Source organism: Pan paniscus, chromosome 8, assembly GCF_029289425.2.
Source record: "Pan paniscus chromosome 8, NHGRI_mPanPan1-v2.0_pri, whole genome shotgun sequence".
NCBI classification, from domain to species: Eukaryota; Metazoa; Chordata; class Mammalia; order Primates; family Hominidae; genus Pan; species Pan paniscus.
The window spans coordinates 122159991-122187089 of record NC_073257.2 but is presented as its reverse complement, the minus strand read 5'-3'; the positions used below and the strand labels follow the sequence as shown (position 1 = coordinate 122187089).

General features: G+C 37.9%; 2 protein-coding genes across 10 annotated transcripts in view; one reads left to right on the top strand and one right to left on the bottom strand.

The window, feature by feature from the left end:
• The first annotated feature begins 3296 nt into the window (after nt 1-3296).
• SMNDC1 (survival motor neuron domain containing 1) lies at nt 3297-15280 on the top strand. Of its 2 annotated transcripts, none has more exons than XM_003825567.7 (6): nt 3297-3555; nt 4713-4832; nt 9530-9672; nt 10590-10751; nt 12938-13091; nt 14035-15280. In XM_003825567.7, exons 2-6 carry the CDS (start codon nt 4713-4715, stop codon nt 14170-14172), a joined length of 717 nt encoding a protein of 238 aa, XP_003825615.1. In that variant the 5' UTR covers nt 3297-3555; the 3' UTR covers nt 14173-15280. The 2 variants fall into 2 exon arrangements, with proteins under 2 accessions (XP_003825615.1, XP_034787343.1); XM_034931452.3 differs by lacking the exon at nt 3297-3555 and adding an exon at nt 7581-7770 and having other exon boundaries at nt 4707-4832.
• Nucleotides 15281-21570: 6290 nt separating this feature from the next.
• MXI1 (MAX interactor 1, dimerization protein) overlaps nt 21571-27099 on the bottom strand; it is an 80464-nt gene continuing 74935 nt past the window's right edge. For all 8 annotated transcript variants that reach the window (XM_034931448.3, XM_055093370.1, XM_034931449.4 and 5 more), the window contains exon 6: nt 21571-23375. In XM_034931448.3, coding sequence (XP_034787339.1) covers nt 23212-23375 — 164 coding nt within the window. In that variant the 3' untranslated portion in view covers nt 21571-23211. The remainder of the gene's footprint in view (nt 23376-27099) is intronic.

Below are 27099 nucleotides of genomic sequence, written 5' to 3'. Positions count from 1 at the left end.
CAACACCATTTTCAGGTTGTTTTCCATCAACTTTAAATGGATGATGCCACCTAAGCTTCATCCCAGGATATATGTGTTCCATGTACTGTATCCAAAAACACTCAATAAGCACAAAAAGGCAAGTAGCTTGTCCTGCAGCAAATTATGCAAAGATTCAAATCACTTATTAGGACTAAAGAAAGGAGCATAAAACAATTACTATGATTACGTACACAACTCTAATTCATCACCTTTGGCATTTTGTCAAGATAGAAAAAACGCGGCCAAATCTGGGGCTACTTTTAGTCAGGAAATGACACAATAAAAGCTGAGATAAAGAATGCAGTCTCTGCCCCAGGGAGGTGGCTCACCCTGTAATTCCAGCACTTTGGGAAGACAAGGTGGGCAGATCACTTGAGCCCAGGAGTTTGAGAGCAACCTGGGCAACATAGCGAAACTCTGTCTCTAGCAAAAAACAAATAATACAAAAATTAGCCGGGCATGGTGGTGTATGCCTGTAGTCCCAGCTACTAGGGAGGCTGAGGCAGGAGGTTTGCTTGAGTCTGGGAGGCAGAGGTTGCAGCGAGCTGAGATTAAACCACTACACTCCAGCCTGGGCAACAGAGTAAGACCCAGTCTCCAAAAAAAAAAAAAAAAAAAAAAAAAAAAAAAAAAACCTATTTGACCAACATGTATTACTTTATTGCATATTCTTCTGCTTTACAGTGGGCTGGCACATTTCCAAAGAGCTATACTTAAATTTTTTTTTTTAATTTAGGCCAGGCTCTGTGGCTCAAGCCTGTAATCTCAGCACTTTGGGAGGCTGAGGCGGGCGGACTGCCTGAGGTCAGGAGTTCAAGACCAGTCTGGCGAACATGGTGAAACCCCATTTCTACTAAAAATACAAAAAAATTAGCCAGGCGTGGTGGCACACATCTGTAATCCCAGCTACTTGGGAGGCTGAGGCAAGGGAATTGCTTGAACCAGGGAGGTGGAGGTTGCAATGAGCTGAGACTGCACCACTACACTCCAACCTGGGTGACAGAGGGAGAATCCATCTAAAAAAAAATTAATTTTTTAAAATTTGTGACAGGATCTCACTATGTTGCCCGAGCTGGAATGCAGCGGCTATTCACAGGCACAGTCAGTGTGTGCTGCAGCCTCAAACTTCTGGACGCCCTTCTCAGCCTTCCAAGTAGCTGGGTGCCATCATGCCATACTTTAATTTTCTTTAGTAGAAAGGAAATAGCTGTATATTCTGATGACAATTTGGAGCCTTTACATTTTATTTATGTACTGTCTTTCAATAAAATAAATATCACGTTTCAAAACTAAAGGTTTAAGATACTGCTTTTTTTAAATAAACATGATTAAGTTTGAACGCAAATGTTTTAAGAAAAATCAGACACTGAAAGTAAATTTTGACACTTCAAAGGAAATAGTAATTCAGAAAGCCTATTTGAAGTATTGCTCTTAGTTTTGTCTGCTCCAGTTTTGTCTGGAGCAACACCGCATACAATTGTGAAAATTAAATGAACCTGTGTAAAGTGCTTAGCATGGTATCTGGCACATATAAACTGTTATTTCTTTGTGAAAATTAAAATTCAATATAGCTTTTCTTTATAAATGAATGTTGCATAGATAAAAACAATCCTAAAAACAATCCTGAAAAAATTATTAAGATGGTATAGAAATCTATGATGGAACTTATAATGAATATTTGCCTATTTTCTGATCTATGGGGTTCAGGAAAAGTTCTCATTTAAGAGATTTTTACACAATAAGGTTGACTTTATATTCAAGGAAGTTCCTCCTCGCATCGGTTCTTAAAACACACAATTACAATAACAGAAGTTCTCTAAAACTACATTTTATTTTAAACGAATATTTATTTAAAAGCACATGCTTTCTGTTTTGTCTGCCTTCTTAATTCTAGCTACACACTGCTGCCCTCTGCTGCAATTTCAATCTTTCACACTCACAAACCCGACCTAGTTTCCATCTATACAGGTTATCTGACTCACTGCAAGGGTTATGTGTGTGCATGTAGAAAACAAAAGGGAAGGCTCCTTGAAAAGAAAACTAGGAACTAAAGATGTTGGCACAGTTCAAAAGAGCCCATCTGAGAAGTGGGCCTTTTTTTTTTTTTGAGACGGAGTTTCACTCTTGCTGCCCAGGCTGGAGTGCAATGGCACGATCTCGGCTCACCGCAACCTCCGCCTCCAGGTTCAAGCGATTCTCCTGCCTCAGCCACCCGAGCAGCTGGGATTACAGGCATGCATCAACATGCTCGGCTTTTTGTTGTTGTTGTTGTTGTTGGTTTTTTTTTTTTGTATTTTTAGTAGAGACGGGGGTTTCTCCATGTGGTCGGGCTGGTCTCGAACTCCTGACCTCAGGTGATCCGCGAGAAGTGGGCCTTTTTATGGATCCAGCAACAAACTCCCAACCTCCCAGGAAAGGTTGCTTCCTGGCATCTATATAAAACTTTGTGTCTCAGGCCTTTATTGCTTTTTTAATTGAAATAAAATTATATATATATGGTTTTTAAAAAAAAGAAAAGGAAAAAGGGTAAACAGCAAAGAGGGTAATCAATAAAACATTTGGCTTCCACTCTAAACCTCTGAACAGGTTTGTGTATCCGTCCAGAAAGCGTATATATTATTACAAACATACACAAGGGGCATTTCTTTTTGAACACAAATGTCAGTATTCCTGCCACTCTTTACCATTCTAGACTAACTTGGACGTTGTTCCCTATCAGGCGAGATTAACCCAACTAACTTAATTAAAACCAAGTAGGTTTTAACAAAACAGATTTTAAAGAAATCAATCTTCTCTGCAATAGGTTATTTCTGTCACGATTTAATTAGCTTTCTGTTACTACTAAGGCTTATATCATATAAAGTAGTGGTTCTCAGGCTGGGCGCGGTGGCTCACGCCTGTAATCCTAGCATTTTGGGATGCCGATGCAGGAGGATAGCTTGAGCCCAGGAGCTGGAGACCAGCCAGGGCAACGTAAAGAGAGCCCCCACCAACACCCCCCCCCCACCCACCACCACCGCCCCGGAAAAGCAGTGGTTCTCAAACGTCAGCGGACATTGGTATCATCTGGTGGGCTTATTAAAACAAGAGTCTCTGGATTCAGGAGGTCTGGGGTGGGGCTTGAGAGTTTGCATTTCCAATAAATTCCAAGCCGGAACTCCAGGAAGATAACCTACATTCCGCGCCAGGCGAAGCCCAGCTACGCCATTTCCTTCCTAGGCCCCGCCTACTTCGTGTCCCTGACAGCCAGGGACTGGCTAGAGGGCGCGCAGAGTCACGTGAGTCGAGCGACCTCGCGCGAGAGTTTGTATTTCTCGCGAGACTTCACCGTCTATGTCTTTTCCTCCTTCCAGTGCCCGGCGTTCCTCCCCTCCCCCTCGCCGCCGACCGAGTTCTTCCTTTTCAGACCGGGTCGCCTTGCTGTCGTCGCGGTGATTTTCCTGCTACTGCTACTGCTGCTGCTGCCGCCGCCACTACCACTGGGCTCATTTGCCCCGACCCCTTCCCGCCGCCCCGCCCCCAGCCCCACACAAGGTAACAACCCCCCTGAGGGAGAGAGTAAGGCCTGGCCGGGCCCGGGTCCCTCCCGAGGTGAAGCGGAGGCCCAAGGCTGAGGAGCCCGCCTCGCCGGAGACGCCCAGGCGCTGGCCCTGGATCCCGGAGCCACGGCCGTCTCTCAGCCAGAGCTGAGCCTCGGCGGCCCGGCCGGCGCTGGCCTCCGTGCGGCGGCGGCAAACACGGCCCGCAGGGGACCGGGTCGGGTGGGGCTGGGCGCCGCGCGGCTGCCTGTGGAGCCTGCCTGTTGGAGCGCGGCGGGGCTCCGGCGGTGGTCTTGGAGCTGGCGTGTGGATTTCCACGTCCGAGTGATCGAGTTGTGGCGGGCTTTGAGGTGCTGCGTGGCGGGGAGGAGAGCAGCCTGGGTCGCTGTAACTCTTAGGGGGCCTTTCCAGGCTCCCAGCCTTTGGTTGGACGGGAATTTTACGAAGGAGAAGGGTCCTCGGAAACGTCGTACATTTGCTTATAAACCATCAAAAAAGGTTAATTGGTATCTTATTTTCAGGAAAATGACTGAGCTGGATTTGGCGAAAGGCACATTCCTTAGAATGCCTAAATGGGAGAGTACCTGTGCTGTTCTTTTTGCTGAAGATAATGCACCGATAAATATTTAAGCGACTGGGCGAAAGATTTTTGTTTTGGAGAGGCACTTTTAAATACACTCTTAATTGAATAGTTCAAGTAAAGATCGTAGTTTGTGTAGTTAATTTAAAAACGCACTTGTTCGGCTTTGGAAGCGTACTGTAGTGCTTAAAAATAAGTATTTGGATTGTTTTTGGAAGTTTCGACTTTTCCAACAGAGTAGTGCTTTTTAAAAAGATAACACTGATTATTGAGCCTAATTCAGCACCTACCCTGTGGATAGGAGTTAAAAGAAAATTAGAAATTTCTTTGTATCTGTATGCTTTTTTAAAGTATGGAATGTATCTCAAGTTTATAATCCTCAGAATCTGTTGCCTTGAAGTTTGTGGTTTAGCTGAAGTCTAAACTGAGAGTAAAGGTAATGGTAAATTAAGCTGCAGTGTTAGAAGGAGTTAGAGGCAAAAACTGGTAATTCAGGCAGACAGGGAAGTTAGTTTTTTATGCCTTGATTTTTGGTTTAGTTTTCATGGTCTAACCCTTTTTATTTTCCCCAGATGTCAGAGGATTTAGCAAAGCAGCTGGCAAGCTACAAAGCTCAGCTCCAGCAAGTTGAAGCTGCATTATCTGGAAATGGAGAAAATGAAGATTTGCTAAAATTGAAGAAAGATTTACAAGTAAGTATGGGTAGACAATTGTAGTTTTTCTCTGTTTTTCAAATTATTGCTTGAATCCCTAAGTACCCAAAGCGCCTTTTGAGGGGTTACACCCCACCCTATGTATATATGTAAATTCTGTAGGTACTATTGCTTGTAGAAGTAGGGTTGCTTCCCCAGTTCTCAGGTTTCTGTACATCAGAGTGAAATATTGTTCTTTGTTATATAAATCTTGTGTGCTTACATAATTTTTAAAAACTAAAGTTGATAGAAATTTCCAAGTCTGTCAGATTTTCAAGACGAGAGGTACATGTAACTTCACAATGAAAAACGCTTTTAGTTTTTAAGACCTGGCAAATGAAATTTAGTTCAAAAAGTAACAAAGATTGAAGGAGAAAAATAGAACCTTAAGATTCTTTTTAATACAAGATTCTTTGAAAATGCGTGCCTTTTTTTTTTCCCCAAAGCTAGTGGATTACATTTTGTATTGAAAACACACCACAAAAATGCCTAAAGAGAGACAAGTGCTTTGTATAATTGTTACATAGATGTTCAGACTTAAGGCTAGGTTTTACAGTAAAGTTGTTGACACTTGTGGAAATTGAACTATGTGGTGAAAAGGAGATCTTTGTCATGGTAGAGTTTAGTAGATAATGAAACCTTTTTTTAAAAACCTGCACCGGGATTTCAAGACAAACATAGAGCCATCATAGTAAATACCTTTTGTGTTTCAGGACACCAGACTGATTCAGAAAAATGCCATATATAATTTGCAAATATATATGACTTTTAAGAGCTTCCTTTAAATTCTGAACCTGATTTTTAAAAAGTTTCAAGGGTGTTTTGATTAGAGATTGCTTTACCGACTGAGTACTAAACTCAAATCTGTATCCTGTCTAAAAATTCATTCCCTCCCTTTATTATCCCACTGCCCGTTAAAACTATTACTATTTTAGGAATATCAGAACTGCAAACAAACTTAACTGAAATAGGGTCCGGATTTGGGATTCTGGAACTGCTTATCTGGGCGTAATTAAGATGAGTTGAATACTTTCAAGTTCTAGATTTAGAATAAAATTGCAGTAGTATGTTATTTTTAAACACACACAAACTATCTGGGTTAATTTCAATATGAACAAGACCCCTCTTCGATACGTAGAAGCCAGGCCTGTGGGCTTCAGGGTGCCAGTCAATACGAAAAAGATGTTTTGGGAGCAGTTTCTCCCACTCCCAGGCCCTTAAGTGAGAAATAACCCAGTGGTTTGCCACCTGTCCATTTGATTTGCTCATATGTTGTGAGTATACATTGAAGATGAGGCAACAGAGGCACACCGACCTCTTATTTTCTTACACTCTGTAAAGTGCTTTCTGTTTGCCCCAAAGAGAGATGCCTTGACTACCTTTACCAACTTAAGCAGTCTTTTTTTAGGAAAAGAAAACATTGGGTGCCAATGTTTTGTATATTGCTTCTTGGGCAGTGGGAGGAGGGGTATTTGTTGAACTGGTTGGGTTGGGGAAGTTGGGAGTGGAGTTAGAAATAGCATTATCATCAGGTCTTTTTAATATTTCTAGAATAATTCCTCATTAGAGTCTGAGCAGAACTGCCTTACCATGTCGATCATCGTAGTGGAAAGTACTGTAGGGGGAAACCATTGTGATAAACACTGTAGTAAGCCCCTAAAAGGCTTGCTTGCAGGGGTTCAGTTAATAATGACCTGGAAATCATTTTTCTGTAAAGTATCCTCTTTTCTATAACCATTTAAAACAGCACTGTCCAGTAGAACTTTCTGTGATGATGGAAATGTTCTATATCTGCTATTCAGTACCATAGCCACTAGCCACATTTGGTTGGATATTTGAAATACAGCTAGGTTTACTTAGGAGCTGAGTTTTTAGTATAACTTAATTAGCCGCACGTGACTACCATACTGGATGGCAAGGATTTAGAAGTGCAAGTTCTAATACACTTAGAATAATAGTAATAACAGAATAATAGTAATAACAGAATGTTTTTCCCGACCAGTCTTGATCAGAGTTTCTTCCCATTTTATTCTATCATTAGAAATTTCATTTTGGTCCCTAGATAAGGTCTGTTTTGAATTGAAAACTACTCAAAAACGGAAACCATGTTTTAAGATGAGGTAATACTCTGAAAAGTATTTGGCTATATGCTTCCACCCAGTAATTGTTGTCTCCATTGAGACTACACTTAACAGCTTCTATTTTGCTGTGGGGTTCCCCCCCTCGTTCCCCTCTTTTTTCCTTCTCTGCCTTCTGGGATGTATCTCATGCTATGGGTATTTAATTCAGCTTGTTATATTTGGTGAAAAGTCTGTTCAGACTGATTTTGTGGCTTCCTCATATTAATATTTTTTGACCATCATATGGTTTCTAATTTCTTGTGTTCCTCTATAGAATTAGATCCTTATCCCAGTTATTAATTTGTTTGCCCTTTGTTTTATGACAAAATGCTTTTTTTGCATCTTTTCAATGACTTCATTTTGCCAGTAAGGTTTCCATGTTTATCTCTTTCATGTACTGTCTTTCATAGAGACTAAAGTTATTCAGCAGGCAGCAAAATAATCTACTAAAGTCCTGCCTTTCTTTTTTCACTTAAAAAAGTGGGTGTGATAAAATCCAGGCTAGCTAACTGACTAGCTCCCCGGGCAGTCTATGATAATCAGAGATAGTCAATTTATTAGGCTGTTTTGCTGAATAAGCTGGTTCTAAAGGAGGCAGGGGTCAAGTCACTTGTCTCATATATTACAGTGGCTCTCTGCATCCCCGAAACGCCTTCCTTCAGTAAGCAGAGTGCTTGAGTGCACCCCATTTGACCTGCTGATATGTAGATCACAACACCTGATGCTTCCTGGAATTGCCGATTACTGTAACTGCTGCCCATCTGTCGATGAAGGAGCAGTTTCAGAACTCAGACTTGAGGGAGGAAAAGTAATTAATGGTATGTACCTTCAAGAACCCCCTCACACATAAAATAGTTTTTCTAATACTTTGGTCCATACGCACATGTGAAGAATAGAAATTTAGAAGGTTCTTCATAGTTTGTTGGGAGGGTTATGTAAAACCATGGCAAAGTTAAAGGACATTAGGAGTAAATGCTCTGGATTTTTTCTAAAAAAGGGTCATTTCAGCACAGGCCTCTGAATTCACTAATATGCACAGCTTTTCAGGACCCTTTTCTTTGATGAAATATATTTCTTTAACAAAATATATTTGGAAAATAGTTCTGTCCTAAAAGAAATAGAGTTCTAAATCTGAAACCTACAAGTGCAGAATTCATGTCTGTGCTTAAGTTAAATGATCCCTAGGTGGATCTGGAAGTATTTAATGATAGAGATTTGTGTGGGCTCTTGAGTCAGGCTTACTGGATTACATTCCTACCCCTAAAAGTGGTTAAAAATAAGACCAGATAATTTACTCTTCTGTTGTGTACTACTTGATCTAGTTATTTGGAAGGTTCTTTGCTTTATTTGCAAAGGACTATCTAATTAAAAAGATCTAATTAATGGCTAGTTGGCAACTAATAAAACTTAAGAGATATTATTCCTACTAAATTTTTAATTCAAACCTAAGTGTTCTATTTATTTATTTATAAAACTAACCTTTCTTCAAGAGATTTAAGACTCAAATATTAGTTTTTTCAGAAATAGCCAGGAAGATTTAGAATCTTTAGGAGAGAGGTAATATTTAACTTTCTTGGCTACTGGAATCAAAATTACTATTATGAAACCTCAGTGGGAACTAGAAGAAACTCAGTACATAGTTTAACTTTGTTAATTTTTCTCCCCAAACACACAGTATGATGTTTTAAATGCAACGATGGGTGAACAGCTATGCAAGTTCTTAGATCAGATAAGATGCATAGTGTGGATCTTCATTAGAGTAACAATATAGTAGACAGGTAGCAGAATCTGTCAGCTTGTACTATTCTCAATTTTTTAGCCATCCCTACACCAAACATCTTTGAATGAAGCCAATAAATGTAAGCCTGAATTAGAAAAAAATATTTGCCACACAGAAAGGCATTGCCTTTGTGTGTTACCTTTTTTTCCCCCTTTTAAATGAAGCTGTGCTAATGTGCTTAACATTAAGGTATGGAACATTTAAAATCTAACCTGGTAATTTGCTTACCCAGATGGGGTGAGTTTTACAATAATTGAATAGGAAGACCACTGGTTTCTTTTACATTGCCTGTAGTATTTTAGTCGAGATATGTATAAGTAGGAACATTTTTGTTACTAATAAAGCTGCTTAAAGTGTTTTGGGATTGCTTGGCAGTTAATACTGCTGAGTAATGCCCTATAAAACAGTACAGTTGCATAAAATATATGTTACAATAAGAGTATCTAATTCAGTGCCTCATACTTGACTTTCTCATCTTTAGAGAGATCTATTCAGCTAAAATAGGCACTTAGAAATAATGCATGGTATAAGCTCAAGTCTTATATTTTCATTAGTATTTGTGGTTAAGTTGAAAGGCAACTATATGGGCTTAAGTCACAGCTCTGCCACTTAACTGGTAGACAATACTGTATCAGTTTCTACATGGGGATAATCACAGTACTTGCTTAATAGTGTTATGAGCTGCAAATGAAATATATGTAGAGTACTTAACGTACAGTATGAAAGCTGTCATCAGAAACTAAGTTGACAATGAGAATTATAAAAATAATGTTGTAGTTTTTGTTTTTCTTTTTTAGGAAGTTATAGAACTAACCAAAGACCTTCTGTCAACTCAACCTTCTGAGACGCTTGCAAGTTCAGACAGTTTTGCTTCTACTCAACCTACTCATTCATGGAAAGTAGGAGACAAGTGTATGGCAATCTGGAGTGAAGATGGACAGTAAGTGTAGAAAAAAAAACTCTAACTATAACATGAAATAATAAAATACAATGGTAAGAAGTTTTTATTCAGTTTTAACTACCCTATTTTAATCTTGACTTCTATTAGGCAGTATGATTTATAGAGCCAATTTGATTCTTGGGTGGTTGCCATTAATACAGTTTAGTTTTAGCTTTAGATTAAGTTTTGGGGAGAAGAATGGCTGGGATTCTGGAGGAAAGAAAAACAGGACAATGAATGGGTGTTTTCTAAAATAATCTAAATTGTTTTCTCAAATTGAAAATTGAGTGAATGGTTGGTTTTTCTGAGAATTCTGTGAAGAGCATACACTGACATCATTCCTATAAGAAATATCTTTTCGCTGGGTGTGGTGGCTCATGCCTGTAATCTCAGCACTTTGGGAGGCTGAGGCAGGCAGATCGCTTGAGGTCAGGAGTTGGAGAGCAGCCTGACCAACATGGTGAAACCCCATCTCTACTAAAAATACAAAAATCAGTTAGGTGTGGTGGCGTGTGCCTGTAATCCCAGCTACTTGGGAGACTGAGGCATGAGAATTGTTTGAACCTGGGAGGCGGAGGTTGAAGTGAGCTGAGATTGCACTACTGCACTCCAGCCTGGGCGACAGTGAGACTCTGTCGCAAAAAAGAGAAGAAAAGAAACCTCTATTCTCAAAGACATTAAATCACGTTGAGTAGGTACATGTAAGAGACTTGCCCAGCAATATTATGATTAGGATGTCCTTTTTTGATAGCAGATAACTAACTTCAACCACTCTTTTGTATTCTCTTTGCTGAAACAACCATGTGATTATAGAAGTTTCATTATAGACACGTAATAATTTTATCACTACAGTATAAGTCTTGTAGGCTGAGTACTAAACCTTTACTCACCTGCTTACAGCCATGATATCTTTACAGGTGTTATGAAGCGGAGATTGAGGAGATAGATGAAGAAAATGGCACCGCTGCAATCACCTTTGCTGGTTATGGCAATGCTGAAGTGACTCCACTGTTGAACCTCAAGCCTGTAGAAGAAGGAAGGAAGGCAAAGGAGGACAGTGGCAACAAACCCATGTCAAAGTAAGTGACTTTGACTTTTCCATTTTAGGTGCAATCTTCCCCATTTGCATACTTGAAGTAGTCTGCAGAGAGAATCTATGCATAAGAAAGTTGTAATACTGTTTTACCGTTGTTTTGAAGATTAGCAACAAAGGGTCAACATTGTCTGTGTAAGTGTGCCTAAGTAAAATGAAGATAATTTTGATTCCCATTTAGGCATTCAGTAAATATTAAGAAGATAAGTATGTACAATGAACATCTTCCCAGCATATTTTATAAGCCAGGTACTGGGGCTATACCACAGGAGACCACCTCAGGCCTTGTCCCAACTGAGTTTATATTTAGAGAAGAAAACTCATCATTAATGAAGTGCTTTAATAGTACAGTGTAAACATTACAAAGGAGCTATAACAGGTACTGTAAGGGAACAAGAGGTACTCAGCCTCCACTTTTATTATTAGGGCAGATTTCTTTGAGAAAATGACATCTAAACTGAGATTTGAAAAGAATAAGAGATAGCCAAAGTACAAAGCTACAAGGCGGTATGATGTTGATCTGGGCTTGAATTCTTTGTTATTAATGAGCATTATGACCTTGGAGAAGCTGTTTAACTCTGTTTCCTCATCTGTAAGATAGGGGCAGTACATTATTGGGTTGTGAGGATTCAAACGATAAATGTTAGTAAAGCTTGTAACAGTTCTTTACATGTAGTAAGAGCTTAGTAAATTTTTTTTAAAGGGGGGAGGTGAGCACGTACAAGTAACAAATCCCTGTGGTAAAAACTTGGGGCCTGGAAGGTGGGTGGTCTGAGAAGAGATTAGAGAGGTAAAGTCTAGAACATAAAGAGCTTGTAAGCCACCGATAACATTTTAAGTAGAGGGGATATGACGTGATCACTTTTGAGCTTTAGAATGATCACTGTCAGTAGGGAGAGGCAACTACTGCTGTGATCCAGGTATAAGATGATGGCCTGAACCCAGGGAGTTGCAATGGGAATGGGGAACTATGCAGTTTTGAAAAGTAAGAGGCAGAATTAACAATATTTTGGTGAACTTCTGCATATTTGCCACAACTTAGTCTTTTGATTTGTCAAGAGTTTTTGAAACTTAAGTTGCTACATATTTATATTTGAGTATGCAAAAATTATATATTAATGTAAGCATTCCAATAAAATAAAATTCTAGAACAATGTATATATATATATTTTAATGTCTTTGTCATCTGTGTAAAAAGCCATAGCTTCATGGTGGTAATATGGTACCGGGGAGTCCAGATATTGCCCCTCTTAAAGATCTTTTTTTTCATCCTTTTGGTGAGAAGTCAGTGTTAACTGAGCAGAAATTATTGGGGGTTTTAGGCTCTGATCCTATTTAGAATCTTATTTAGAATGTTTTTGAAACCCCCAGGTGTTTTGTTTTGGTGAGAATTATTAGCTATGATTTCCATTTGTGCTGCTGCATTCTTCCAATGTAGGTAAAATATTTTATCTGCATCGAATCTCTTCATACATTTTTTCTAAATGCTGCACTTAACTATGTCTATTTGGAAGTAGTTGAAGGCTTAGATACCCATTAATACTGAAACTCAACTTATTCCTAAAACAGCTGGCAACAGCTATACAAAAGTAAAATAGAAAGTCATAATTAAGGCTGGGCACAGTGGCTGAAGCCTGTAATCCCAACACTTTGGGAGGCCAAGGCAGGCAGATCACTTGAGGCCAGGAGTTCAAGACCATTCTGGCCAACATGGTGAAACCCTATCTCTACTAAAAATATAAAAGTTAGCTGGGCATGGTGGCATGTGCCTGTAGTCCCAGCTACTCGGGAGGGTGAGGCACAAGAATCTCTTGAACCCAGGAGGTGGAGGTTGCTGTGAGCCAAGATTGTGCCACTGTACTCCAACTCCAGTCTGGGCGACAGAACGAGACTTTGTCGCAAAAAAAAAAAAAAGGCATAGTTGAAATATTTACCTTATATGGGTAAATAGATTACAGTTATGTTTGAAAGCTTCCAAGGATGCTATTTTTTTAAAAAAAATTTCTTAGTAATTCTGGGTGATTGGTACTGATTTTAATGATTTAGTACTTTTTATTCATAGACCATTGTATATGTTTATTAGATTTTTTTTTTTGCACTGCCGGTGTCTTCAAGGAAGTCATTCTTGTATGATAAGTCTTAACAGTTGACATTTAACTTTTTTTCATGCAGAAAAGAAATGATTGCCCAGCAGCGTGAATATAAAAAGAAGAAAGCTTTGAAAAAAGCTCAGAGAATAAAAGAACTTGAGCAGGAAAGAGAGGACCAGAAAGTGAAATGGCAACAATTCAACAACAGAGCCTATTCTAAAAACAAAAAAGGCCAGGTTGGTAAATCTTTTTATGACACTTTGTAAATTTGAGAAATGCAACTGTCATTAAAATAACTTTAAAATGAAAAGAGATGTAGATTTTTTGTAAAGTATGATTAACTCAGATTTTGTATTCCGAATCCTTGTTGATGCTCAATTTAACTTATTGAAAAATGTTAGCCATTGTCTCTGCAATAAAAATATTACAAATGAGAGAATTTATATCAGGAATTACAAAAGGTCTATGTTCTTTTCCTTCTATAAACTAATATTTGAAAAAATAGTTGCTACTTAGAGGCAGTGTGCTTAACTCTGTCTGCTTTGTTAACATGCCTTCATGCTGGGCATCACTGGTAGATGTTATTTAAAAGTGCATTCAGTTTCCCTTGATACACTTACCTTGTGTGTGTTGGGTAGAAAATAACTGTAGCATTCATATAGGAAGTTGAGAATAAGGATAACCTGACTTTCACCCATGTGTTACTCTTCACTGCCATCAAGGTAGCCCTTCCATTGATGGACATGGCTTCTGGAAAGAAGCGCTTCCTTTTCATAAAGATGTTTATTTTGTGACAAAGGCCAAGGGACTTCACAATTTAGCTATCATAACAGGCCCCACAGTAAACCACAATACAGCCAGAGCTTTAATCATGCTAGAATGGCTAGCTCACAGCTGAAGTTAGGATTTGCGTTTACAAAACTAAAATTTTGACGTATCAGAAGGCAAGTGTTATGAGTATTAGTAAATGTAATGATATTTTCCACAACTTAGAAGTTAGAGTAAATGGCTTCCAGCATGGGACCACTACTGTACCCATTTTTTAACACTAAACAAAGGCAATATGTTTTTCTTCTTTTAAACATTGAAACCAGAATATATTTTAACATTACTTAAAATTTGAAATTTTTTATTTTTTCCAACACTAATCAGGAATGATTTCTGTTTTCTTTCCCTTAGGTAAAGAGGAGTATTTTTGCTTCACCTGAGAGTGTGACTGGTAAAGTTGGAGTAGGAACCTGTGGAATTGCTGATAAACCTATGACACAATATCAAGATACCTCTAAATACAATGTCAGGCATTTGATGCCTCAATAATCAGAAAAACTGTTGGATTTCATCTCTGCAGGGCTTTACATTTACCTTTTTATCCTTATATTTTTCTAAAGGTAAATTATTTGTTAGATGAGTAAGCAAGATACCATTGTCGTCATTGGTTGGGTTCAGTAGAATGAAACGTGAAGAAATTGCATTTGATAACTGCTATTCATTTAACTTTTCTCATTATCAGTACCACGGTTCCCTCAAAGTTTGTTGAATAAAGCAACTTTTGTAGATGCTGTTTCATACAGCACTTAGATGAATTATTGATCTTCCTAATATCAGGCGCCTACTTAACCTATGGTATGTACTTTTTGTAAGTTGTAACTTGAAATTTTCAGATGCTTTGAATTTGACACATACTCTAGCAATTCATTGGAACACCAAGGCAAAAACACCAACCTGCTAAAAGAGATCTTTTCATTTTTCTTATTTTCAGCTTTAAAACTTAGCTGTCGTTCAGTTAAGCTTAAAGATAGGTTAATTTGTAAATGGCAAAGTTTGTTTTGAGGTTTTTCCTCAATAACTTGTTTCCCAGGCCTATTAGGCCATCTCTAAAATTGATCTAGCTGTTTTATTTTTATGTACTCTTAGTTTTATGTAAGAAACCTTAGGATGAGCTCCCTTTTCTAAGGTGTTTTTGTTTTTTGTATGTTTGCTTTTTTCCTGTTTTTTGTTTTTTCCATTTATGGCAGTGGTACCATGTTTTGGATGTGTGATGTTTATATGGGAGAACAAAAAGCTGATGTATAGCCCTGTATACAGTGTAGATACTATTTTTGTAAAAACACAAGGCTAAATTAATGAACAAGAATACTGAATATTTCATCATTAAAAATTTCTTGTATTTCTTGTGCATTAATCTGACGATAATTTCCCTGTATATTATGTTCATTTAGCTGTTTGTAATTTTTGTTAATTAGATCAGGTTGTCTGCATTTGTTGGTGTAAGTGAACATCATCACAGTTATCCTGAGTTGAGTTTAAGCCAAATACATGCATAGAAAAGGGTCTTCCTATTAATGGAAGAAGGTAATTTTTAGGATGTGTATTATTTCAGTTTTGTATGTTTAACTTTTATTAAATAAAGTGTTTTTAAAATCTCCAGGGTATGTTAACAAAAGGGTAAAGTCTTTAGCTGTCAGCACTTAAAGCAATTAAACCTCCAAGTACTTGCACACAGCATTCATGGAAGAGAATACTGAGTGTGTGAGAGGTTTCAGTAAATGCTTAAGTATTCCTTCCATTAGAAGAAATTGGATCTTAAAGGGCAAACCAGGCCTGTGTTTATAGGATGTCCTCATTTTAATGGGTGTTTGTAGATTTTTGGTGGAAGGGGAAAATAAGTTTTTATTTCATGAATTTTAATTTTTTTTATAAATTGAAACTTAGGACAGTGGTAGGTAGAATTCTTCATCTCTCCCTTCCACACCCACCCCTCTCAACCCAGGAGGGTCACTTTTTCTTCATATAATTCGTGGCCACAGGGTAGGACACCAAAGGACAGAAAGGCACAAACTGCAGTAGAAAAAGGGTTTGTTGAAGCCTGTAAACTTCTAAATAAAATATACTTTGTTATTGTAACATCTTAAGAGCTTATCAATAATCAAGAGTAGCCTTGATGGATTGCAAGAGAATCCTTTGAATTAAAAAGCACTGGGAAGAAATTTGGTGTCATTGTGTGACCCCAGAAAATGGTTGTTGAGATTACCTTGGTGGTATTAGAATAGTAATTCACTTGATGTTTGTGTAGGCAGGACTGTTAACAGTCTTGTCCCTCTTTTGACCCTGGGGGCCTTAGTTTTCCCAGAGGACTTTGCAGTAGGAGAGAGAAAAAGAATAAAAGTGACCTTAAAAAAAAATGTTTTGAAAATAGACCTTTAGAATGAAATCAGCAACCTTTGTGTCAAAGATCTAGATGTGGCCCTTTGGAAAATCCTAGTGTCAGGATGATGTTTGTGTCTCTGAACTAAGAGGCAGGACTCCTGGGGAGACTACCTGTCACAGTGTGATACTGAATTTGAGAAGATGCTCAATGAGAAGCATGACACCCACAGTATTTTACAGTTGAAGGTGGTTAAGCTCTCTATATTCTGAAACAAAATATAAACCTTGACCTTAAAAAGCTTTGTTAGAAAATTTAATGTAGAGTTTTCCCCATTAAGAAAGGAGACTTGAAGCTTTGAAACTGTGACAGACTGAAATGTTAAATATTGAGTTATGGGCCCCTAAGTAGAAATGGTTGCATGTAACTTACCAAAGCTTGACGTTTGACTGTTGTTACCATTTCAAGGAAAGAACAGTCCTAACCTCCCGAAAATAAAATGTTGAGTTTTAGTAGTAATCACAGGTAACAAGTGCTATTTTAATTAACATGTAGGGAGGCCACAGAGCATACTGGAAAACAGCAAGGACTGTAGAGCCAGACTAGTGTTTGTTTATTACCATTTATTACCTGTGTATTCCCATTTATTACCTGTGTATTCCTCTGATTCATTTTTCTCAGCTGTAGAATGGAAAAATCGGTTTCAGTTTTAAGGATTGAATTCAAATGTGTAAATAGCTTAAGAGTATCCGGCATAAGCACTATAGAAGCGTCTGCTATTACTCTGCAGAGTGGCAGTGGTGAATTATCTGATATTTTTTCCTTAACTTGAATAGCAATCCACATTACAATGGATAACAATACCCATTGTTTATGATTTGAGGCATCCGATTATAACTGTATTATTGAAGTGTTATCAAATTACCAAGGCTGTAGGGTATATTTAGTATTCCTAGTTAAAGGTTTGAACTAATTTGTATACTAGGGCATGTTTCTTAATGGGAAGGGGGTGAAGGTTATAATAAAAGTCACCCCTAATGCTTGTTTAAAATTAAAGAGGAATTTGTGAAATGAAGAAAAATTACCTTTTAGCCTAATCATGAAGACTAGGCGTCAAACCAAAACAAGATGCATCAGTTACTGTAGCAACACATTTTTTAAAAAAAATTGCTTGTTGTCACAATGAAGGGTGTGTATCTGTTTCCAGTATGCAATTCTAATGCCAAATGTCTGCCTTAAAAATAGCAAAGGAGACCATCAGGTTAACATAAAGGAAAACTGTAGTTTTGTGACTCATGTGTCTGTAGATTGTAATTTTATAATTACAATTTTTATAAGATAAAAAACTACCAGTTGTAAATTCAACCAAAAAAAATTTAAAGCTTTGATTTAGCTTTTTGCTTTAACTTGGGTAGTAATTGAAATATAAAGGAAGAAAATCTATTAAAACCAATGAGGTTTTATATTTTTTTAAATCTTGATTCAATAAATATCAGCTGAATTAAGTATCTGTATGGTACTACGAAGCAATCAATTAGTATAAATGGCAATTTACAAGTTCAACAGTAAATGTAAACATTCTTTGTATCTAGGATTTTTGAGTTGCAAGTTAAACTGAATTTTTACTGCAGTAGAGAGGAGGAGCATAGCAGGCAAAATAACAGGTAATACTGTATTTTAAACAAACAGAAAAACCCAAGTAATTGGCGCCCTTTATCCAATCATCTTTTAAAAGGCCTATGTATGTGTATAGTTATGTTCTTAAGAAACATCTTAAGAGGTTCAGAAATCAATTTTATAGATGGAACATTTTAATAATTCGTTTTGGCCTAGCCAAAAGAGTAAAATAAAACAAAATAGTGTTAGATTTCTGTGAGGTGTTTTAATTGCCTTTTCTGCCTTTTAACTTATGTATATAAAGGTGGTTCTTTTGTGGCCTTGATTGGGGTAAAGCAGAACTGAGAATAATAGGGGTTTGTGGTAGTTGACAGCTGAACTAGCTAAAAATACGAAGTTTTGGATATTTAATTAATCTTTCAGTTCCCAGGCAACAAAAACTGGAAACTTAGTTCCACCACACACCTTACCAGTTCATTTAAAACAAAACCAGTATAGTCACTGGAATTATTTAAACTATAATTTGTTTCTCCACTTAGTCTTTTTTAAGAATACGGCTGAAAGAGCCATGGTGATAATCATTAGGAGAGAAGGTTGGTATTTTGTTTGAAGAGCTATTTTCTCAACTTGGGGCTGAAAGTTATGGTTGTTGTTTGCTGGCTCAGGATTTCCCTTTCTTGGTAAAACTGATGTGCTTTTGTTTTTTCCCCTTTCAAGCCCTGAACTTACTTTAGCAAGATGCAGTGAATTTCTGACCAGAGAAACAAAATAATTCAGGCTTGGAGGAAACACTTGACTCCATATCCTGGGAAACTAGAGTTGAAGCCTGAGATCTGAAGCTAGGCTAGTAATCACTTTAATAGATGGTAACTGTCCAAATGTTCATTGTTCAGAAGTAGCAGGAAGGAGTAAGTATCCCTTTAATTCTTTTGCCTGGAGTTTTTCCCTCCAAAATCGCCCCTCAGGTTTAGTTGACCTAGCTTTCTAAGTGTGATGAAGCTACTAATTTAGAAACGACTGATCTTAAATGTATATTCTTCTTATAATTTTAGAGGTACTTTTATAGGTTTTGTTATATTTTTACAGTGCTATTCTGTGCCCTGGTGTGAGCATCTGAAATAAATCTCAATTATTACCCTACCAATAAAGATTTTTAAAGCATTCCCCATGGCAAAGAGTTATGAGCTTGAGGATATGGAAAAAATTCCAAAACTACAGTAAGTTAGTTGGCAGTATCTTAAAACTTCATTTAAAGCCATTTTCTCTAATTTATGACTGTATAGAAAGGTAAAACAACAGGAAGTGAAGTTTTCAGCCAGTACATTTATTTTGAACTACGCTGCCTATTTAAAACAATCTGACATATTCCACAAGAAAACCAGTTTCCTATTAGTTCTGATACATAGGAAAGGAGATAGCTGCTGATTGTCTTTTCTTGGCAAAGTCAGCACTAAATACTGACCTAGGGCACATTATTATCAGTGTATAATATGTTCAACTTGAGATTAGTCCTTTTTGTTTTTTCTAGAAAGACCAACTAATCACTAAAACTGATGCTGCATTAATCTTATAAAGCCTTCATTTAAGAAATTCTATAGGAGGCTGGGTGCAGTGGCTCACACCTGTAATCTCAGCACTTTGGGAGGCCAAGGTGGGCGGATCACATAAGGCCAGGAGTTCGAGACCAGCCTGGCCAACATGGTGAAATGCCCTCTCTACTAACAAATACAAAAATTAGCCGGGTGTGGTGGCACATGCCATAGTCCCAGCTACTCAGGAGGCTGAGGCAGGAGAATTGCTTGAACCCAAAAGGTGGAGGTTGCAGTGAGCCGAGGTCACACCACTGCACTACAGCCTGGGTGACAGAAAGAAATTCTATAGGAAATAAAAAATAACTACTTTATATTAAAGTATTACCTACCATGGAATTTTGTTTAAGTGAACCAATATTTAGGAACAGTCTTTTTCTGTAAGATCTGGAGTCAAAGTAACTAAAATTCAGGATTAAGGATGCATTAAAAGGTTGCATTCATCAGAGAAACTAGAGAAATACACCCCTTTTAATTTCCTTAGTGCTACATCTTCCTAGATGGCAGTCAGGGAGTGGGGTGGTAGTTTATATATATCAGCTTAAATCCTTACAACCCAAGATAGAGGTAGTACTTACAATAGCTTTTCAGGAAGAAAAGGGCTCCATGAAGAAATCAAGCAACTTAACTAGGGTCAGCAGTGTTGGAACTGGGATTAAAGTGTAATTAAAACACTTGCTTTTCCCACATTTTACTGTTCTGGGTTAACTGTTGGGAACCTGATTTTGGTCAGCAACTTTGCCTCAATAATCCTCACTGCCTCTTAAAATTCCTTCATAATGCTAAAAGCAGTCATTGTCAGGGAGATTAGAAAGGCATTTCTGTAGGAGTTCTCATACCTATTCTAACCAGAAACTTGAGTTGCAGTGACTTCAGAATCCTCTAGTCATAACGCGCTACAGTAGGTTTTACCTGTACCTTTTTGAGACGGAGTCTCGCTCTGTTGCCCAGGCTGGAGTGCAGTGGCTCGATCTCAGCTCACTGCAGCCTCCGCCTCCCAGGTTCAAGATTCTCCTGCCTCAGCCTCCTGAGTAGCTGGGACTACAGGTGCATGCCACCATGCCCAGCTAATTTTTCGTTTTGTTTTTTTTTTTTTAGTGGATAACGGAATTTCATCATGTTGGCCAGGGTGGTTTCAAACTCCTGACCTCAAGTGATCTGCCCACCTCTGCCTTCCAAAGTGCTGGGATTACAGGTGTGAGCCATTGCACCTGGCCTACCTGTACCTTTTAATATAAATGTCACTCAGGTGTTCTATAAATAGGGTACCCTAAATAAGATTAGTGGAACTTCCAGACTTGTTTGCAATTTGAATAATAGTGTAGCTAAAGGGATGCTCCCAAAAGTTAGAGAACAGATCATGAGAATGGCTTTGTGTCCTACCTGAGGCAGTTAATATTATTATTAATGTGGCACATTAAACCACATGCAGTTAGGTTATATGGAGTTACCAGTCAGGCTCCTGTTTAAATTGCAGAACAGGAATGGCAATTACAATTCAAACTGCCATTTGATTTGGCATTGATACTGAGTTGGTATCAACAGACATTTAGGAGATAGTTACCTCTTAAGGTGTGGATACCCATTCATGTTTTTGCCTTCATAAAGAAGGATGGTACAAAAAGAAAAGTATTCTTCGTTCACAGTTTTTATTTCTTCCAATTAACTTTTGTGTCTTCAAAGTTGATTTGTCTTTTAAAAAATTAAATTAATACTTCTTACTCATACAATCTACACCACCCCAAGGAAAACAAACCCAGGGAAGGGTAATTTAGGGGGCAGTTAAAATGTGCACTATAGGTTTATAACAAATGCTTTCCAGCCCATAATCCTGTACATATGCAACAAAATGGCACCTCAAGTTCATCTGAATGAAGGCCCAAATAATGCAAGCGAAGGCCATGAGAATAACAAAACAAACACAAGCTTAGTCACTGGCTTCATTCACTTTGCATGGTAGCACAGTCTTCAAACTGTCTCACACTTGATCAAGAGTAAGCAAACACAGAGACAACATCTTGACTCAGCCATTAGTAATTATAAGTGAAACCAGAAATAATTTACCTGGGCCACAAAAAGGAATTGTTTTGTCCTGTTTTTCATTAAGTCCCTAGCACCTGAAACGTAGCAAGTTCTGATACTGGGCTTCTAAAGGCATGCAGTTTTTCACTCACATCTACTTCAAAGAATTTCTTCCACTGAAACATAGCACAATCAAGGAAAAACTTCTTCTGGAGGCAAAGGAAGAGCACAAGTATATGTTGAGGCGTAATGTATGACCAAGATGGTACACTATATATAGAAGCAGTGAATGCTGTTAAAGTGTCACTCACAAAGGGATAGTCTAACAACACACAACTCAACTGCACTGCTAAATATGGTTGTCTTTATTTTCTTTTTCCTTGCCCAGCCCTATCTAAACATAAAATAAAACTACAGGACTGAAATTAACAATCCATTAAAATCAGCAATAAGTTATGAAAATCATAAAGCTTTTTTTTTTTTAAGTAATTAAGGGTAGTTAAATTATTTAAAGTATACAAAGTCCAAACAGCCAGGGGTAAGGTCTCCAAGAGGCCTTCCCAGGGTAAGGGAGAGGGCCACAGGGGAACCTTGGAGTTTGAAAGACAAAGGGAACACATGACATCAAAGTGCAGGCTAGAAATTTCACTTAGAAGAAAATAACATTACTGAAAATATTCGTAAGAGTAACAATAGCACCTGCACAGTGGGACTGTGAGGAAGAGAGAGACTGCCTGTAGGAAAATGGAAGCAAATCTTTACATTAAAATGAGACAAGTGCTGAACTTAACTATGTTAACTATGATAGTGTGTCTACTATAGATATCAGATGGTTAAAAGCTGGTAAAAGGTAATGATTCTAAAAACAAAAATAGCATTGACCCTTTTTCTACCTAGCCCAGACCTCATTCATTTTGTGCACTATAAAGAGTGAGGTGTGAGGTGTTTTATCATTATCAAATGCTGCATCAAAATAGATGATTTTTTTCCCCATGTGTTTTTCCACTATAAAAGACATCTATTTTTTTTTATGGATAAGCTTTAAAAAGATGTCATTTTGGTTTTCAACACATATAAACAGTTATCAAAATCTGAAATAAAAATGCTGCTGTGGCTCAGACCTTGGCCTGCTAATCTGCGTGCACAACTCTTCTGACCCACGCAGACAAAGAGGCACGTGGAGCTTTTTCCTTTTGGCCCCCCAATCCATACTCATAGGCCTTGTAGGATAGAGGCTGTCATGCATGGACTGCTCCCATGTGGCCTAAGGGCAGCAGGATGGAGAGGTGGCAGCTGGGTGCCTAGTGCTAACAATGCAGGATAAGGTTAGCTTGCTTAGCATGGAATCCAACAGAAAGTTGAGCTGCATGATGATCCCTTTCAAAAGGCTTCATGGGAGTCTCTCCTTTTGCAGAGCGTGAAATGAGCTTTTTTCAAAAAAAAAAAAAAATAATAAAGGATTGATCATCCACAGGCTTCATGATAAACTGTCCCAGGCTGAGTTTTAATAGCTCATTATTAGCTATCCAAGATTAATACCTGATTTTCTTGTCTTTTCATTCGAATAGTTTTTATTTTGCTTTTAGGACCATAAAGCTCAGGAAGGGTTCATAACCCCATCCTTAAATGTGTCTACTCAATGTAGTATGAGCAAACTAGAAAAGAGAAAGAGGATGGCATCTCCAGTGTCCTCTTCTCAATCAACTCAAATCAAGAAAATTTCACACAAGTTTTCTGCTGCCATTAAAAATTGTGATTTTTCCAATATGAATATTCTGAATATTTGTTCTCCTTGGGAGGCTCTGCCCCACTTTTTGCTAAGTATTTGCTTAAATACAGGTCCTCTGACCCTTTTGTTCAAGTATAGTTTTGTTTTGTTTTGTTTTAAAGAGGAGACTGCATCATGAACCCAATTTAAGAGATTGTTTGTATTGAATTGGCCCAGTGAATATTTTGCCCTGCACTGTTATGTCATGCTGGGTTCTATGAAGTGAATGAAAGTTTGACACTGGCACTGGAGTAACCCTCGTCACTCCCAATACTCGGCAGGCTGCTGTGGTCATCAATGTCACTGATGCTGGTGGTACTTATATTGTCCACTTCTCCATGGGAGAACTCTGTGCTTTCAACATCCACTTCAATCTCCTCTGCCAAAGGAAAAAAAAAAAAGAAGAACATTAATTATCGAGTATAGCGCACCTTCAAAAACTAACAGCATGAGGAAAAGAGGTATAAGAAATGTTACACAACAAGCTTATTATCAGTGATGTCTGGAGAACAGAGGAACAAGGTGAAGAGACAGGAATATTTTTTGCCAAGGGGAATGTCTGATATACAGTGGTGGTCTTAATTTAGGCAGCAAATTTCCTAAATCCTTTGACGCCAGTCCGTCTGGACCTCCCTAAAGCACTTGGCGTATTTGGGAATTAGTGCTTAATATTAAAAGGTCCCAACCCCCAAGTGGTTTAAAAACATCTGTTTTGCATTAAACCACAAACTAATTCTCAGTTCTGTTTATTAATCAGGGTTGCCTTAAAGGTGGGCAGGAGCATAAACTTAATATAGGCAAACTAGAAAATTTACCCATCCAAGCCTTTGGTGGTGCCATTCTACAGATAGTTCAACAGACTTCTAGGATTCATCATAAAGATCTTCAACTAGTCAGTCAAACAAGTCATTATAAAGTAGAGTTTGAGGTATATGTCTTAGATTTAATTTTCTTGCATCAAATATAGCTTGAAATAAGGGCCTGAGACTTAAAAGTCTTCAGATTATAGTGAGATCCATTTTGGTGGTAGTATACAGACTTAAAAGCCAAACATTAAAAAAAAAAAACACACACAAATACATATTTGACTCAGCTATCAATAGATAATGTTGCTGGACGCAGTGGCTCACGTCCGTAATCCCAGCACTTTGGGAGGCTAAGGCAGGAAGATCACTTGAGCGCAGGAGTTTGAGACAAGCCTGGGTAACAAAGTGAGACCTCATTTCTACCAAAAAAAAAAAAAAAAAACCTCACAAAAATTAGCTGGGTATAGTGGGTGATCCAGTAGTCCCAGCTACTCGGGAGGCCAAGGTGGGAGGATCACTCTTGAGCCCAGGAGGTTGAGGCTGCAGTGTGCCAAGGTCTCACCACTGCACTTCAGCCTGTGTGACAGAGTGAGACCCTGTCTCTTAAAAATAAAAAAAAAAATCTTAATTGTTAAATACTAGATATTCAATCATCAATAATATACATAAATCAATACACATGTTAAAAACAAAAAGGAGTTAAAAAGTTGTTTTCTCCCATCAGAGCTAGAGTGAAACCCAGGATTTTTCAGTTACCTTACTTAAAACAAATTCAAAGCCTGATGTTTCACATTTGGCACTGACTTTTTAAGGGTTCACACTAATCACAACTGCTTTAAAAAAAAAAAAAGTGGATTCAGCCGGGTGCGGCCAAGCACTTTGGGAGGCTGAGGCAGGTGGATCACGAGGTCAGGAGTTCAAGACCAGCCTGACCAATATGGTGAAACCCCGTGTCTAGGCTAAAAATACAAAAATTAGCTGGGCATGGTGGCACGCGCCTATAGTCCCAGCTACTTGGGAGGCTGACGCAGCAGAAACACTTGAACTCAGGAGGCAGAGGTTGCAGTGAGCCAAGATCACGCCACTGCACTCCAGCCTAGGCGACAGAGCGAGACACTCTCTCAAAAAAAAAAAAAAGTGGATTCTTGTGAGGCCAAAAGGACAGGGTGAAGCTATTTCCAGGAATATACTTTTCAAAAGGGCTTGTTGCTTCAAAAGTTTTAGAGATTCTAGAGATGTTTTTAAAATGTAGGCAGCTGTCCAAATAATCTATGAATTCATATATTGGCTCTATATCCGAATTGCTTCAGAAGCCATTGTTTCCCAGCACCACTGAACACTCATCCAACTTACAACTAGAAGATAATAACAAGGCACACTATCCAAAAGAGCATGCTGAACTCAGTCAAAACAAAGTAAAATGATGGCCAACACAGTGGCTCACACCTATAATCCCAGCACTTTGGGAAGCCAAGGCAGGAGGATTGCTTGAGCCCAGGAGTTTGAGACCACTTGGGCAACAAGGCCCATCTCTATTTTAATAAAATTTAAAAATATGTTTAAAGAATTTTTTTAAAAACCCCAAAAAACAAAGTAAAATGAGAAACTGCTTTAGCCAAGTGTACCACAGATGTTAACTAAAAGCCCCCATAACACTACAAAAAGGAGGTTGCCAGCTCAGGATAAGGATGGTACTTGGTAAGGTACCACTAAAGTAAGGTACACTGGGAACACTAAAAAAAAATGAGAGCTATAGTGATGAAAATACACCCTCCTCTCTGAAATTTGGAGGTAGTTGGGGTGGGTACAAGGAGGAGGTAACAGGAAGGACAGCTAAAACCTAAAGACCTAAGAAGAGGTTTCCGCTAGTTAGCAATAGAGGAAAGACTGGGACACCAAGGTCAGGGTTATTTCTGCTATATTTCACTGTTACTGATAAATGTAGCATGTCCTTCAGGTTCTTGCTACTGCCTCTGGTAGACTTTTCTTGAAAACTGAGTGCCACACAAAAATAAACTTTTACATAGAAAAATAACAAAACAGAAAAACAAGAACTCCTAGGGTTGTGTTAAAAAGGTTGCGTTAAAAAGGATGAAAAAACTATTTGAAAGGCTCCTACTCAGCAAATCTGGGACAGTTTGAGCATTCAAAAGAATTTAAAAGGATGACTGCAATGGATTGGAACACATTCAGTACAGCAAAACATGAGTTCATGATATAATCAAAAAATAGTAAAACCAAAACTTGTTACTTCTGGATTTGGGAAACTGATAAAGCAAAAAACAAGACCAAGCATTTATCCCACCTTCCCTGTATGAACTTTATTTCAGGATAACCGAAAAGTTGATGAGAAAATGTTTATAGGAGAAAAACAGTTAATAAATACAAGAGGAATGACACAATTAGAAAATCACTATTTTATGACACCCAGTGAAATAAGGGCAATAATTGCTAAAACTGTTAAGTTAAAGGCTATACATTTATATAAATGTATTAAAATGACCTTACCTGAACCTATTGATTAATATTAAAAGTGCAACAACAACTACACACAATACTGACGTAACAGGAAGTACAAAGCACCACCTATGAAGTATTCTGCATCTACCAACCAGTTTACAGTCAATATAAAGGACATAACATGTTAAATGACACCATGAGGATTCAACCAGCCAAATCTAGGATGTGGGAAATTCTATAAGAAAAATGACTCAGTCTCTTGATGTTTAAAAAAATATGTACATATATACACACACAGATCTATACCTATATATTCCTTCATGTTTTCTCTGCCAAAGAAGTCTTTTTGAGATGTTATGTAGAAATCAGTTTTTGTTTCTACCAAAACGGTGTAGGGGGAAGAGAAAAAATTATTATAGATTAATATCTTAAAAGGCACATCAAACAAATGCAATGTGGCCTTTGGATCCTGATTTAAACATACCAATGGTAAAATGCCATTTTTGAGACAACTGGAGAAAATGTATCACAGACTGGGTATTAGATGATATTAAAAAAGATTATCTGATTTAATTAATTTTGTGGGGTATTATAATAGCATTATAATTACATTTTTAAAAATCTTATTTATTCAAGATACATACTAAAGTATTTAGGGGCAAAATGATGTTATCTGGGATTCAGAGTTAAAGCATTCCAGAAAAAATATTGAGGGTGAGCGTAGTGAAGAACAGATGAAACAAGTTGACAGCTATTCAAACTGAATGGTGGGTATACAGGAGTTCATTATTCTATTCTAAGTATGTTTGAAAATTTCCACTTAAAAAAGTCAAAAAC